The 13,331-nt window shown below is 36.5% G+C and overlaps 1 protein-coding gene across 3 annotated transcripts in view; it reads right to left on the bottom strand.

Moving 5' to 3' along the window:
• Positions 1-840: 840 nt before the first annotated feature.
• Positions 841-13,331, bottom strand: part of FBXW7 (F-box and WD repeat domain containing 7) — a 557,745-nt gene continuing 545,254 nt past the window's right edge. For all 3 annotated transcript variants that reach the window (XM_053703740.1, XM_053703741.1, XM_053703742.1), the window contains 2 exons: positions 11,062-11,272; positions 841-2,731 (listed from right to left, as the gene is read on the bottom strand). In XM_053703740.1, the coding sequence (XP_053559715.1) occupies positions 2,463-2,731; positions 11,062-11,272 (480 nt within the window). In that variant the 3' untranslated portion in view covers positions 841-2,462. The remainder of the gene's footprint in view (positions 2,732-11,061; positions 11,273-13,331) is intronic.

Raw genomic sequence — 13,331 nt, forward strand, 5'->3', positions numbered from 1 at the left:
AATCACATAACAAACATGATTAAAAAAACGCTGTTCAATAACCCCCCTCAAGAGATATTAACCCTTGATTCCAAGATACAAAAGCAGCCTCACTGAGACCCTGATTTATAGTTAGTCCCGCAAGGTGGTAGCCTCTCAGGAAAACATTTGTAATACAATACAATCATGATGAAAGTAAAATGAAACGATCTTACCCGAATCTACGCCGTAGAACAGGAACACGGCCCTTCAAGTGAGACAGATAGTAGCATCGCCTCTGCCATGGACTTGAGAGAAGAAAGCAGGCAGCGAAAATCGTCAAACGCAGATTGCTTGTGGAGCTGTTAAAATGAGTCAGGATGGTTTCGCAGAAAGACTCTCCCTGCATCTCCGGACTTTAACTTTCATCCATGCTTTCACTGAAAGGCTGACAGGACTACTTAAAATTCCAGTCCCATGCCGAAGAGTACTACCCTCCATAAGATACTAATCACAAACTTCTGACACTTCTCGGCCAACCTCCTGTGACGAAAGGCAAAGAATGACTGGGTGATGAGGGAAGTGGGAGGAGTATTTAAGCCTTTGGCTGGGGTGTCTTTGCCTCCTCCTGGTGGCCAGGTTCTGAATTCCCAAAAGTAATGAATGCAGCTGTGGACTCTTTCCATTTATGAAGAAAAGTTTAATTTTGACTTTACTGTTCCTTTAATAATGTTTGTCCTTATAATAGTCCGATAATGCAGTGACATTTTATGTGTAAATGTATCACTTAATTTTAATAGGAATAGAGGGGTGAAATGTTATTTATATTGAAGACAGCATTCTTCAATATATAATATAAATCTAAATATTAAAAACACAAAATAACATGAAAAAACACATTTTATTGCACTTAAGTTATAAGAAAATAAAATTTCTAAGTGAATCAAACCATAGACACAATCCCTTTAAACATAGTTTTCCTCCATCGCGTCAGGTTGTTACAGAACTGTAAAATGAACCAAATGGAATCTGATTGCTTTAAAACCAGACTATAAATAATAAAACAAAAACAAGAAGTGGAGGAGGAGGAAAAAAAAATATCGTCTAGGATACAGTGTTAAACCACTTTTCACAGTTCAGCTTGAGTTGTGACTCTTGGAAAATGAGGCAAATTATTTGACAATTGTATGGTTTAGTTTCCTTGTACGTGAAGCTTGCACTGCAAAAACCAATTAGTTTTTGCTTCACAAGATAATATACCATATTAAAACTGTAACAGTTGTTTTCCCGCAAATACTGTATGGAGCCTGACCAGCAACTTTATTTTCTTTTATTTTCTATTTTTTATTTTTTTTATTTAACTTTTTTTGTAAAACATCTGTCAGTTGTGTTATATACACATTACATTCACCACAGCCCTCACAAAAAAAAAAATCTCCACAGAACCAAGCTATTATAGCTTTGTTCTAAGGAATGTGTTTACATTTTGCTTCAACACAAAATAAGCTTTGCACACTCTCGATTTTTTTTCTCTTTGCAGGCAAACTTCACTCTTAATTGTCTGAAACGTCCCCACTTTCGGCCTCTTAGAGGCACAGTGAGTTCAAATTTCAGTGGCAAAAAAGTCTTTTTCCGTATCCAAACTAGAGCAAATTTGGAATTCCGTCTGGGACTAAAACGTCACAGCAGTAAAATAATAATTAAAAAAAAATTTGCTTTTTTTTTTCTCTTTCATTTAGCAGCATAAATATGTTTGGCCACTGGGAATACAGTACAGCTGTGGGACAACAATCCCATTTGTAAAAACCTACTGCTAGCACCAGCATCAAGATTTAGATCCGTCTGAGAACTGAGACAAACTTGCCACCCTAGAGCAATGTATGCATTGGACCCATTGGCTGTAAGTGTAGGCTACAAAACTTTACTATGCAATGCGTTGCAGCTCCATGCCAGCCAAGGGTTTAAAGAGTGTAATGGAAGCAACAGTAAAAATATAAACAGAGGCTAATACTGTGATTGACATTGGCAATAGTCGGCAAAAAGTGATAAAACTGTACAAAAACAATTCACAGTTAATGTTTTAGCATTTCCAAAACCAGAAAATGACTTTGTTGCAAATGCTCTCATTATAAGTCAACCAGCATGGTTTTGTTGATATATGTAGATTTGAGCAAGGGTCTGGCATTACAGTCCATCAAAATGCAAGACTGCTGGTACTGCCTATTGATGAGTTTGGGACAAAACAACAACTGCACCTGGTTTGGTTTTGAAAGTCCTCCTTTTTGCAAAAGAAAAAGGTTACCAACATCAAAAAGAGTAGATGTAGCACGCTATCTCATCCTCGATATGTAGGTCTTTGCCATCTGTTGCCCCAAGCCAAGAATCTGCTTCACCAAGGCCAATGGATTTTTTTGTTGAGCAGGAAGGAGTGGGGATGAACGGGGAGTCAGAAAATTGGGGAAATATGCAGTCAAGAAATTTGGACAAACTTATCTCCCCAGTCCTCACTTCATGTCCACATCAAAGTCCAGCACCAGCAGCTTTGTCTCCTCAGTCCCATTTCTGCTTCCAACAGCACACACAAGCTTTGTATTAGAAGCTCGTATTCGCCATACAACACCTCCGCTGCCACCACTCTCCAACGTTACCAGGTTCCGAATAAATTCACCCGTTTTCAAGTCCCACAGTTTTACAGTCCCATCATCTGAGCTGGTTATTACAAAATTCTTGTTGAATTGTAAACATGTCACAGCACTTTGATGTTTGTTGGGACCTATGAAAAAAGATTGGAATAAGATTAATGAAAAACTAAATTAGAATTATTAAATTACAGTTAATTTATTTAAAAAAATAAAATGTCAGAAAGGCTATACGGATAAAAGAATCAAATGTTTTGCAAACTTTTCTTCAGATATTAAACAAATTTAGATATTTTACTTCTAATCTTAATGGGACATAAAGCCCAATTTTCTTTTTTTCATGAGAACACAATTTAAAAAAGTTTCCAATTTACTTCTATTATCAAATTTGCTTTGTTCTCTTGTTATTCTTTGTTGATGAGATATCTAGATAGGTAGCGTGCCTATGTCTGGGGCACTACATAACGGGAAATAATGCTGCCACCTAGTGCTCTTGCATAACATTGTTGCAAAACTGCTGCCATAGGAAAATTAAACCCAATTTTTTCTTTCATGATTCAGATATAGAAAACAATTTAAAAGAAGTCTCCAATTTTCATCTATTATCAAAACTGCTTTGTTCGCATGTTATTCTTTGTTTAAGAGATATCTAGATAGGAAGCGTTCTCTTGTCTGGAACTGCCATCTAGTGCAGGAAGTAAGGCAGGAAATAGTGCTGTAATCTAGCGATCGTGCTAATGCTAATGTATAACGTTGCAAAACCATAATTTATGTAAGAACTTACCTGATAAATTAATTTCTTTCATATTAGCAAGAGTCCATGAGCTAGTGACGTATGGGATATACATTCCTACCAGGAGGGGCAAAGTTTCCCAAACCTCAAAATGCCTACAAATACACCCCTCACCACACCCACAAATCAGTTTAACGAATAGCCAAGAAGTGGGGTGATAAGAAAAAAGTGCGAAAGCATATAAAATAAGGAATTGGAATAATTGTGCTTTATACAAAAAAAAATCATAACCACTACAAAAAAAGGGCGGGCCTCATGGACTCTTGCTAATATGAAAGAAATTAATTTATCAGGTAAGTTCTTACATAAATTATGGTTTCTTTCATGTAATTAGCAAGAGTCCATGAGCTAGTGACGTATGGGATAATGATTACCCAAGATGTGGATCTTTCCACGCAAGAGTCACTAGAGAGGGAGGGATAAAATAAAGACAGCCAATTCCTGCTGAAAATAATCCACACCCAAAATAAAGTTTAATGAAAAACATAAACAGAAGATTCAAACTGAAACCGCTGCCTGAAGTACTTTTCTACCAAAAACTGCTTCAGAAGAAGAAAATACATCAAAATGGTAGAATTTAGTATGCAAAGAGGACCAAGTTGCTGCTTTGCAAATCTGATCAACCGAAGCTTCATTCCTAAACGCCCAGGAAGTAGAAACTGACCTAGTAGAATGAGCTGTAATCCTTTGAGGCGGAGTTTTACCCGACTCGACATAGGCATGATGAATTAAAGATTTCAACCAAGATGCCAAAGAAATGGCAGAAGCTTTCTGGCCTTTTCTAGAACCGGAAAAGATAACAAATAGACTAGAAGTCTTTCGGAAAGACTTAGTAGCTTCAACATAATATTTCAAAGCTCTAACAACATCCAAAGAAAGCAACGATTTCTCCTTAGAATTCTTAGGATTAGGACATAATGAGGGAACCACAATTTCTCTACTAATGTTGTTGGAATTCACAACTTTAGGTAAAAATTAAAAAGAAGTTCGCAACACCGCCTTATCCTGATGAAAAATCAGAAAAGGAGACTCCCAAGAAAGAGCAGATAATTCAGAGACTCTTCTGGCAGAAGAGATCGCCAAAAGGAACAAAACTTTCCAAGAAAGCAATTTAATGTCCAATGAATGCATGGGTTCAAAAGGAGGAGCTTGAAGAGCCCCCAGAACCAAATTCAAACTCCAAGGAGGAGAAATTGACTTAATGACAGGTTTTATACGAACCAAAGCTTGTACAAAACAATGAATATCAGGAAGATTAGCAATCTTTCTGTGAAAAAGAACAGAAAGAGCAGAGATTTGTCCTTTCAAAGAACTTGCGGACAAACCTTTATCTAAACCATCCTGAAGAAACTGTAAAATTATCGGAATTCTAAAAGAATGCCAAGAAAAATGATGAGAAAGACACCAAGAAATATAAGTCTTCCAGACTCTATAATATATCTCTCTAGATACAGATTTACGAGCCTGTAACATAGTATTAATCACAGAGTCAGAGAAACCTCTTTGACCAAGAATCAAGCGTTCAATCTCCATACCTTTAAATTTAAGGATTTGAGATCCTGATGGAAAAAAGGACCTTGCGACAGAAGGTCTGGTCTTAGCGGAAGAGTCCACGGATGGCAAGAGGCCATCCGGACAAGATCCGCATACCAAAACCTGTGAGGCCATGCCGGAGCTACCAGCAGAACAAACGAGCATTCCTTCAGAATCTTGGAGATTACTCTTGGAAGAAGAACTAGAGGCGGAAAGATATAGGCAGGATGATACTTCCAAGGAAGTGATAATGCATCCACTGCCTCCGCCTGAGGATCCCGGGATCTGGACAGATACCTGGGAAGTTTCTTGTTTAGATGAGACGCCATCAGATCTATTTCTGGAAGTTCCCACATTTGAACAATCTGAAGAAATACCTCTGGGTGAAGAGACCATTCGCCCGGATGCAACGTTTGGCGACTGAGATAATCCGCTTCCCAATTGTCTATACCTGGGATATGAACCGCAGAGATTAGACAGGAGCTGGATTCCGCCCAAATCAAAATTCGAGATACTTCTTTCATAGCCAGAGGACTGAGTCCCTCCTTGATGATTGATGTATGCCACAGTTGTGACATTGTCTGTCTGAAAACAAATGAACGATTCTCTCTTCAGAAGAGGCCAAGACTGAAGAGCTCTGAAAATTGCACGGAGTTCCAAAATATTGATCGGTAATCTCACCTTCTGAGATTCCCAAACTCCTTGTGCCGTCAGAGATCCCCACACAGCTCCCCAACCTGTAAGACTTGCATCTGTTGAAATTACAGTCCAGGTCGGAAGAACAAAAGAAGCCCCTGAATTAAACGATGGTGATCTGTCCACCACGTTAGAGAGTGTCGTACAATCGGTTTTAAAGATATTAATTGATATATCTTTGTGTAATCCCTGCACCATTGATTCAGCATACAGAGCTGAAGAGGTCGCATGTGAAAACGAGCAAAGGGGATCGCGTCCGATGCAGCAGTCATAAGACCTAGAATTTCCATGCATAAGGCTACCGAAGGGAATGATTGTGACTGAAGGTTTCGACAAGCTGAAATCAATTTTAGACGTCTCTTGTCTGTCAAAGACAGAGTCATGGACACTGAATCTATCTGGAAACCCAGAAAGGTTACCCTTGTCTGAGGAATCAATGAACTTTTTAGTGAATTGATCCTCCAACCATGATCTTGAAGAAACAACACAAGTCGATTCGTATGAGATTCTGCTAAATGTGAAGACTGAGCAAGTACCAAGATATCGTCCAAATAAGGAAATACCACAATACCCTGTTCTCTGATTACAGACAGAAGGGCACCGAGAACCTTTGTAAAAATTCTTGGAGCTGTAGCTAGGCCAAACGGCAGAGCCACAAACTGGTAATGCTTGTCCAGGAAAGAGAATCTCAGGAACTGATAATGATCTGGATGAATCGGAATATGCAGATATGCATCCTGTAAATCTATTGTAGACATATAATGCCCTTGCTGAACAAAAGGCAAGATAGTCCTTACAGTTACCATTTTGAACGTTGGTATCCTTACAGAACGATTCAATATTTTTAGATCCAGAACTGGTCTGAAGGAATTCTCCTTCTTTGGTACAATGAAGAGATTTGAATAAAACCCCAGCCCCTGTTCCAGAACTGGAACTGGCATAATTACTCCAGCCAACTCTAGATCTGAAACACATTTCAGAAATGCTTGAGCTTTCACTGGATTTACTGGGACACGGGAAAGAAAAAATCTCTTTGCAGGAGGTCTTATCTTGAAACCAATTCTGTACCCTTCTGAAACAATGTTCTGAATCCAAAGATTGTGAACAGAATTGATCCAAATTTCTTTGAAAAAACGTAACCTGCCCCCTACCAGCTGAGCTGGAATGAGGGCCGCACCTTCATGTGGACTTAGAAGCTGGCTTTGCTTTTCTAGAAGGCTTGGATTTATTCCAGACTGGAGATGGTTTCCAAACTGAAACTGCTCCTGAGGATGAAGGATCAGGCTTTTGTTCTTTGTTGAAACGAAAGGAACGAAAACGATTATTAGCCCTGTTTTTACCCTTAGATTTTTTATCCTGTGGTAAAAAAGTTCCTTTCCCACCAGTAACAGTTGAGATAATAGAATCCAACTGAGAACCAAATAATTTGTTACACTGGAAAGAAATGGAAAGTAGACATATCAGCATTCCAAGTTTTAAGCCATAAAGCTCTTCTAGCTAAAATAGCTAGAGACATAAACCTGACATCAACTCTGATAATATCAAAAATGGCATCACAGATAAAATTATTAGCATGTTGAAGAAGAATAATAATATTATGAGAATCATGATCTGTTACTTGTTGCGCTAAAGTTTCCAACCAAAAAGTTGAAGCTGCAGCAACATCAGCCAATGATATAGCAGGTCTAAGAAGATTACCTGAACACAGATAAGCTTTTCTTAGAAAGGATTCAATTTTCCTATCTAAAGGATGCTTAAACGAAGTACCATCTGACGTAGGAATAGTAGTACGTTTAGCAAGGGTAGAAATAGCCCCATCAACTTTAGGGATTTTGTCCCAAAATTCTAATCTGTCAGACGGCACAGGATATAATTGCTTAAAACGTTTAGAAGGGGTAAATTAATTACCCAAATTATTCCATTCTCTGGAAATTACTTCAGCAATAGCACCAGGAACAGGAAAAACTTCTGGAATAACCACAGGAGATTTAAAGACCTTATCTAAACGTTTAGATCTAGTATCAAGAGGACCAGAATCCTCAATTTCTAAAGCAATTAGTACTTCTTTAAGTAAAGAACGAATAAATTCCATTTTAAATAAATATGAAGATTTATCAGCATCAACCTCTGAGACAGAATCCTCTGAACCAGAAGAGTCATTAGAATCAGAATGATGATGTTCATTTAAAAATTCATCTGTATAAAGAGAAGTTTTAAAAGATTTTTTATGTTTACTAGAAGGAGGAATAACAGACATAGCCTTCTTGATGGATTCAGAAACAAAATCTCTTATGTTATCAGGAACACTCTGAACATTAGATGTTGATGGAACTGCAACAGGTAATGGTACATTACTAAAGGAAATATTATCTGCATTAACAAGTTTGTCATGACAATTAATACAAACAACAGCTGGAGGAACAGCTACCAAAAGTTTACAGCAGATACACTTAGCTTTGGTAGTTCCAGCACCAGACAGTGATTTTCCTGAAGTATCTTCTGACTCAGATGCAACGTGAGACATCTTGCAATATGTAAGAGAAAAAACAACATATAAAGCAAAATTGATCAAATTCCTTAAATGACAGTTTCAGGAATGGGAAAAAATGCCAAGGAACAAGCTTCTAGCAACCAGAAGCAAAGAAAAATGAGACTTAAATAATGTGGAGACAAAAGCGACGCCCATATTTTTTTAGCGCCAAATAAGACGCCCACATTATTTGGCGCCAAAAATGACGCCACGTCCGGAACGCCGACATTTTTGGCGCAAAAGAACGTAAAAAATTACGCAACTTCCGGCGACACGTATGACGCCGGAAACAGAAAAGATTTTTTGCTCCAAAAAAGTCTGCGCCAAGAATGACGCAATAAAATGAAGCATTTTCAGCCCCTGCGAGCCTAACAGCCCACAGGGAAAAAAAGTCAAATTTTTAAGGTAAGAAAAATGATTGACTCAAATGCATTATCCCAAATATGAAACGGACTGTCTGAAAATAAGGAATGTTGAACATCCTGAGTCAAGGCAAATAAATGTTTGAATACATATATTTAGAACTTTATTAAAAAAGTGCCCAACCATAGCTTAGAGTGTCACAGAAAATAAGACTTACTTACCCCAGGACACTCATCTACATGTTTGTAGAAAGCCAAACCAGTACTGAAACGAAAATCAGCAGAGGAAATGGTATATATATAAGAGTATATCGTCGCTCTGAAAAGGGAGGTAAGAGATGAATCTCTACGACCGATAACAGAGAACCTATGAAATAGACCCCGTAGAAGGAGATCATTGAATTCAAACAGACAATACTCTCCTCACATCCCTCTGACATTCACTGCACGCTGAGAGGAAAACCGGGCTCCAACCTGCTGCGGAGCGCATATCAACGTAGAATCTAGCACAAACTTACTTCACCACCTCCATAGGAGGCAAAGTTTGTAAAAACTGATTTGTGGGTGTGGTGAGGGGTGTATTTGTAGGCATTTTGAGGTTTGGGAAACTTTGCCCCTCCTGGTAGGAATGTATATCCCATACGTCACTAGCTCATGGACTCTTGCTAATATGAAAGAAATTAATTTATCAGGTAAGTTCTTACATAAATTATGGTTTTGCAACGTTATACATTAGCATTAGCACGATCGCTAGATTACAGCACTATTTCCTGCCTTACTTCCTGCACTAGATGGCAGTTCCAGACAAGAGAACGCTTCCTATCTAGATATCTCTTAAACAAAGAATAACATGCGAACAAAGCAGTTTTGATAATAGATGAAAATTGGAGACTTCTTTTAAATTGTGCTGCTATATAGCGCTACAGACACGTGCACACTCCTAAACTTACCTTCCTTCTTTTTAACAAAGGATAACAAGAAAACTAAGAACATTTGATAATAGGAGTAAATTGGAAAATGGTTTAAAATGGTATGTTAGATATGAATCCTGAAAGAAAAATGTTGGGTTTTATGTCCCTTTAACTGCTGTCAGTTTATACAGTTACAATAAAAATAAAATATATAAAGTAATAAAAACAAAGTCTTGAAATTATTTTCTTTAATTTAAAATAATTAAATGATTTAATGCATTGCACAGGAACAAAATGATTGCTATGCTTAACAAATAGACCATACGAGGTACAGGAAATGGTCACAGTTTATCCATGAGTTATTTGCACCTTACAAAAGACTACTTAATTTAGCTGAGAGGCAGTTTATGTTGTCTAATAAGATAAATCAAGAAAGTGGAATGGCAACTATTTCCTTCCCTAAAAATAGATGGACAAAGGAAAATTTAACAACAGAGTTTCTGTTCTCCAGCAAACCATTGTTTCCAGCTGAACTATTTTTATTAGGGATTCAATGGTGTGATGCAATTTCACTAAACAACTTTATGTGAAATAAAATACCAATAGTGTTTAAACATACAAAAAAATGTGATGATATCTCCAATCATTATTATTTTATATATGTGCTATTGAAGGGAGCTAAATATAAAATTGATGAAAAGCTTATCAAAATAATTAGAATACCATCTATCACATGTTTTCATTTAGAGAGTAGTCATATAGTCTTCCCACACTATAAACCAAATTATAGGGTTAAGAACAGGCATCTGAATTAGCTTAAACTGAAATAAACAGACAATTTAATTACAAACATAACACTCATTTTCCAGTATTTAACATTTATATTCTTTCCAAATACATGCAAAGTTTAAATAGGCTTGCCATGTTCATTTATTGGCCTTTTCAAACATTCTAACCTGTATAAAATGAAAATCACGTGATAGATTGCACAGCAAAACTATAAAAAAAAGCCTAACAAAACAACGATTTTAGAATTGAATTAAATGTATCAAACAAAAGGTATGAGACACCAATACAAAATATGTAATTCTGTACAATTTACAATTTTCTATTAAAAGGACTTAATACTCATATGCTAGGAGTAATACAAGTTATGCAGCAGAACTGTAAAAAGCTGAGGTAAGATTTTTACCTCAAAATTTATTCAGCTACCCAGAGTAAGTGCACTTTGTACAGTTATACTTCAGCTGATATCCAGCTGTAAATTAAAAAAAGTAAAAATTAATAGCCAATCAGCATCCGCAGTGTTAAGGTCATGCTTTGTTTTGCTGTGATCTTGTGAGATTTCACTTAGATCTTGTGAGATTTCATAGTAAACTTCCTTAAACTGAATAGGAAAATAACATGATTGTGCCTGCACATGCCAGATGCACACTCCCTTGCAAGTCCTGGGACAAGCATTCTAATTGGCTGGTTAAAGTCTCTTTATAGAGGGGTGTGAATACATGGAAAATTTAGAGGTAAAATAGTTTCCTTTTTACAGATATGCTGCATCACTTTTAAGTGCTTCAACATTTGGGTACCATGTCCCTTTAAATTATCTCCATACAGAAATAGAGTGACAAAATTAGATGTTCACCTTGCAATGTCTGTAAACACTGCCCAGTCTTAATGTCCCAGATTTTAACAGTAGAATCAGCATTTCCTGACACAAGGATGTTATCCTTCAGCTCCATTCCACTGGTTAACGACTGATGCCCAGTCAATGTGTGGATACAATTCCCTGTCTCCACATCCCATACTCTGATTGAAGTATCCAGGGAGCCACTTACTACATGGATGCCATCAAACTGAAAGACAAGTTTGTACAAGTTACATTTCCCATTCATTATGTGCTACATAACAGGGGCAAAAACACAAAATGTTAGACCCTGAAAAACCATACATGATTGTTTCTAGACAGTATTTTATTGACTGTAAGCTAAGAGCATTGTATATATCTAATTATCCATTGTTGATACTACTTTGTATATTATTTACAAGTCAAAATTGTGAAACTTCCTTCTAATACCATAGGGTCTCCAGCATTAAGGGGACTGTCAAGTTAAAATTAAACTTTCATGATTCAGATTGGGCATACAATTGTAAACAACTTTCCAATTTACTTTTATAATCAAAATTGTGTTGTTCTCTAGGTATTCTTTGTTGAACGCTAAACCTAGGTAGGCTCATATGCCAATTTCTAACCCCTTGAAGGCCGCCTCTTATCTCATTGCATGGGTACCTTATGCTGGGATTACCTACAAGGTCACAGGTGTGGCTCCTGACAACTTTAAGTATAAATACTTTTAATTTAGATTATACTGTATTCATCATAACAGTACATGTAATACAACAGCGAATAGCAAATTAGCTGACAGTCAGTCTCTGGACTTGGCATAATGGAACACAGTAAAAATGTTATGAGTCCTCTATCTAGGGTCTTCTGAGTGGCACTCAGCCACATCATATGTCAATATAAGAGGCAATCGTCCAAGGCAAGATCCAGTTTAGTCGTATATTACATATCATGAATAGTATGCAAAGTATGAGAAGTATCAAATAGCTGATCAAAGCATTATATTAAACATAAAAACAAAAATAAAAAACATAACTGTTTCTATTGTCTGCATTTGTTAACCCTTTGGGGGTGAGATAGTTGGGTATATTATCAGGTAGCTATTAAAATATACTATTAATAATTATAAAAATGATAAGGATGTCTAGTTATGTCCTTTTAGACTTAGACTCAAGCAGGAGGGTGACGGAATACATTGACTTTAGGAAGGTATATCAACCTGCTTCAATAGCAAATGGCATATATAATACATAAATATATATATATATATATATATATATATATATATATACACACACAGACTATCACTATAGTTTAGCAGCACTCACAGTATATGCGGACAAACACCTTTTAACAGAATCAGCTTCTCTATCGACACTATTTAAATTAAAAAAAAAAAATCAACACTCAGGCATACCCCTTCCTAAAGTGGTTTTAATTTTCTAAAAAAAGCAATTTAATTAAAGTCCCCTTTTTATGGGTTTATTAAAATTGATAAATTAATTTGAACATTATAATTGGAATACACCCATGAACATAATAAGTGAGACTAAATTAGTGATGTGACTTGATGTCCCTCTCATTATGTAAGGTCTTGTTGGCAGCATTATAAATCAAAACAAAATGATTTAAGACTCATACAAACAGCAAACTAAATCTTGGTGGGGAAGTAAATTTGTTTAATTAACATGAGGGAAATGTGCAGCTAATTAGTAGCTTTCTATGGCATAGCCAATCATGCTAAAGAATTCAGAAGTTTCCCATAACCGGGGGGCATTTTTCCAGACGGTAGAGAAAAGAAGAGCAGGCGCCCTGTGCACATATTTAATAAGCGGAAAACAAACTAAATAGAATTCAGTGAGGCATTTGACCTACATATGTGTAGTAGGATTAGCATTGTGTGTATAAATGTGGTAAGAAGGGTTCTTTTAAAGGAAACGTCACAAATATGTCAGCTTTATAACATAATTGTTAACATCTTAAAATCATATAAAGAGTAAAATCAAAACAGTATCCGACTTTTTAACACTGTCACAAGATTAAGGCAGTTGAAAACATTTTATGCTGGGTGGGATCATGATGTACCCGGGTAGGTGCAGTTTAATAATTTGTAATATTTTCAGCTACCCAAATCACAAATTAAATGTATAATTTAACATGTTTATTTGTTGATAATTTGTGCATTAAACATTGAAAACTTTTAGCTGAGACGCTAATTTAAGGTTTATTTGGATTTCCACAAGATTTTGAAGTGTGTCTGTAGAAATGTGTGTCCATTCAGACACATATTG

This window comes from Bombina bombina, chromosome 2 (assembly GCF_027579735.1).
Source record: "Bombina bombina isolate aBomBom1 chromosome 2, aBomBom1.pri, whole genome shotgun sequence".
In the NCBI taxonomy this organism is placed as follows: Eukaryota; Metazoa; Chordata; class Amphibia; order Anura; family Bombinatoridae; genus Bombina; species Bombina bombina.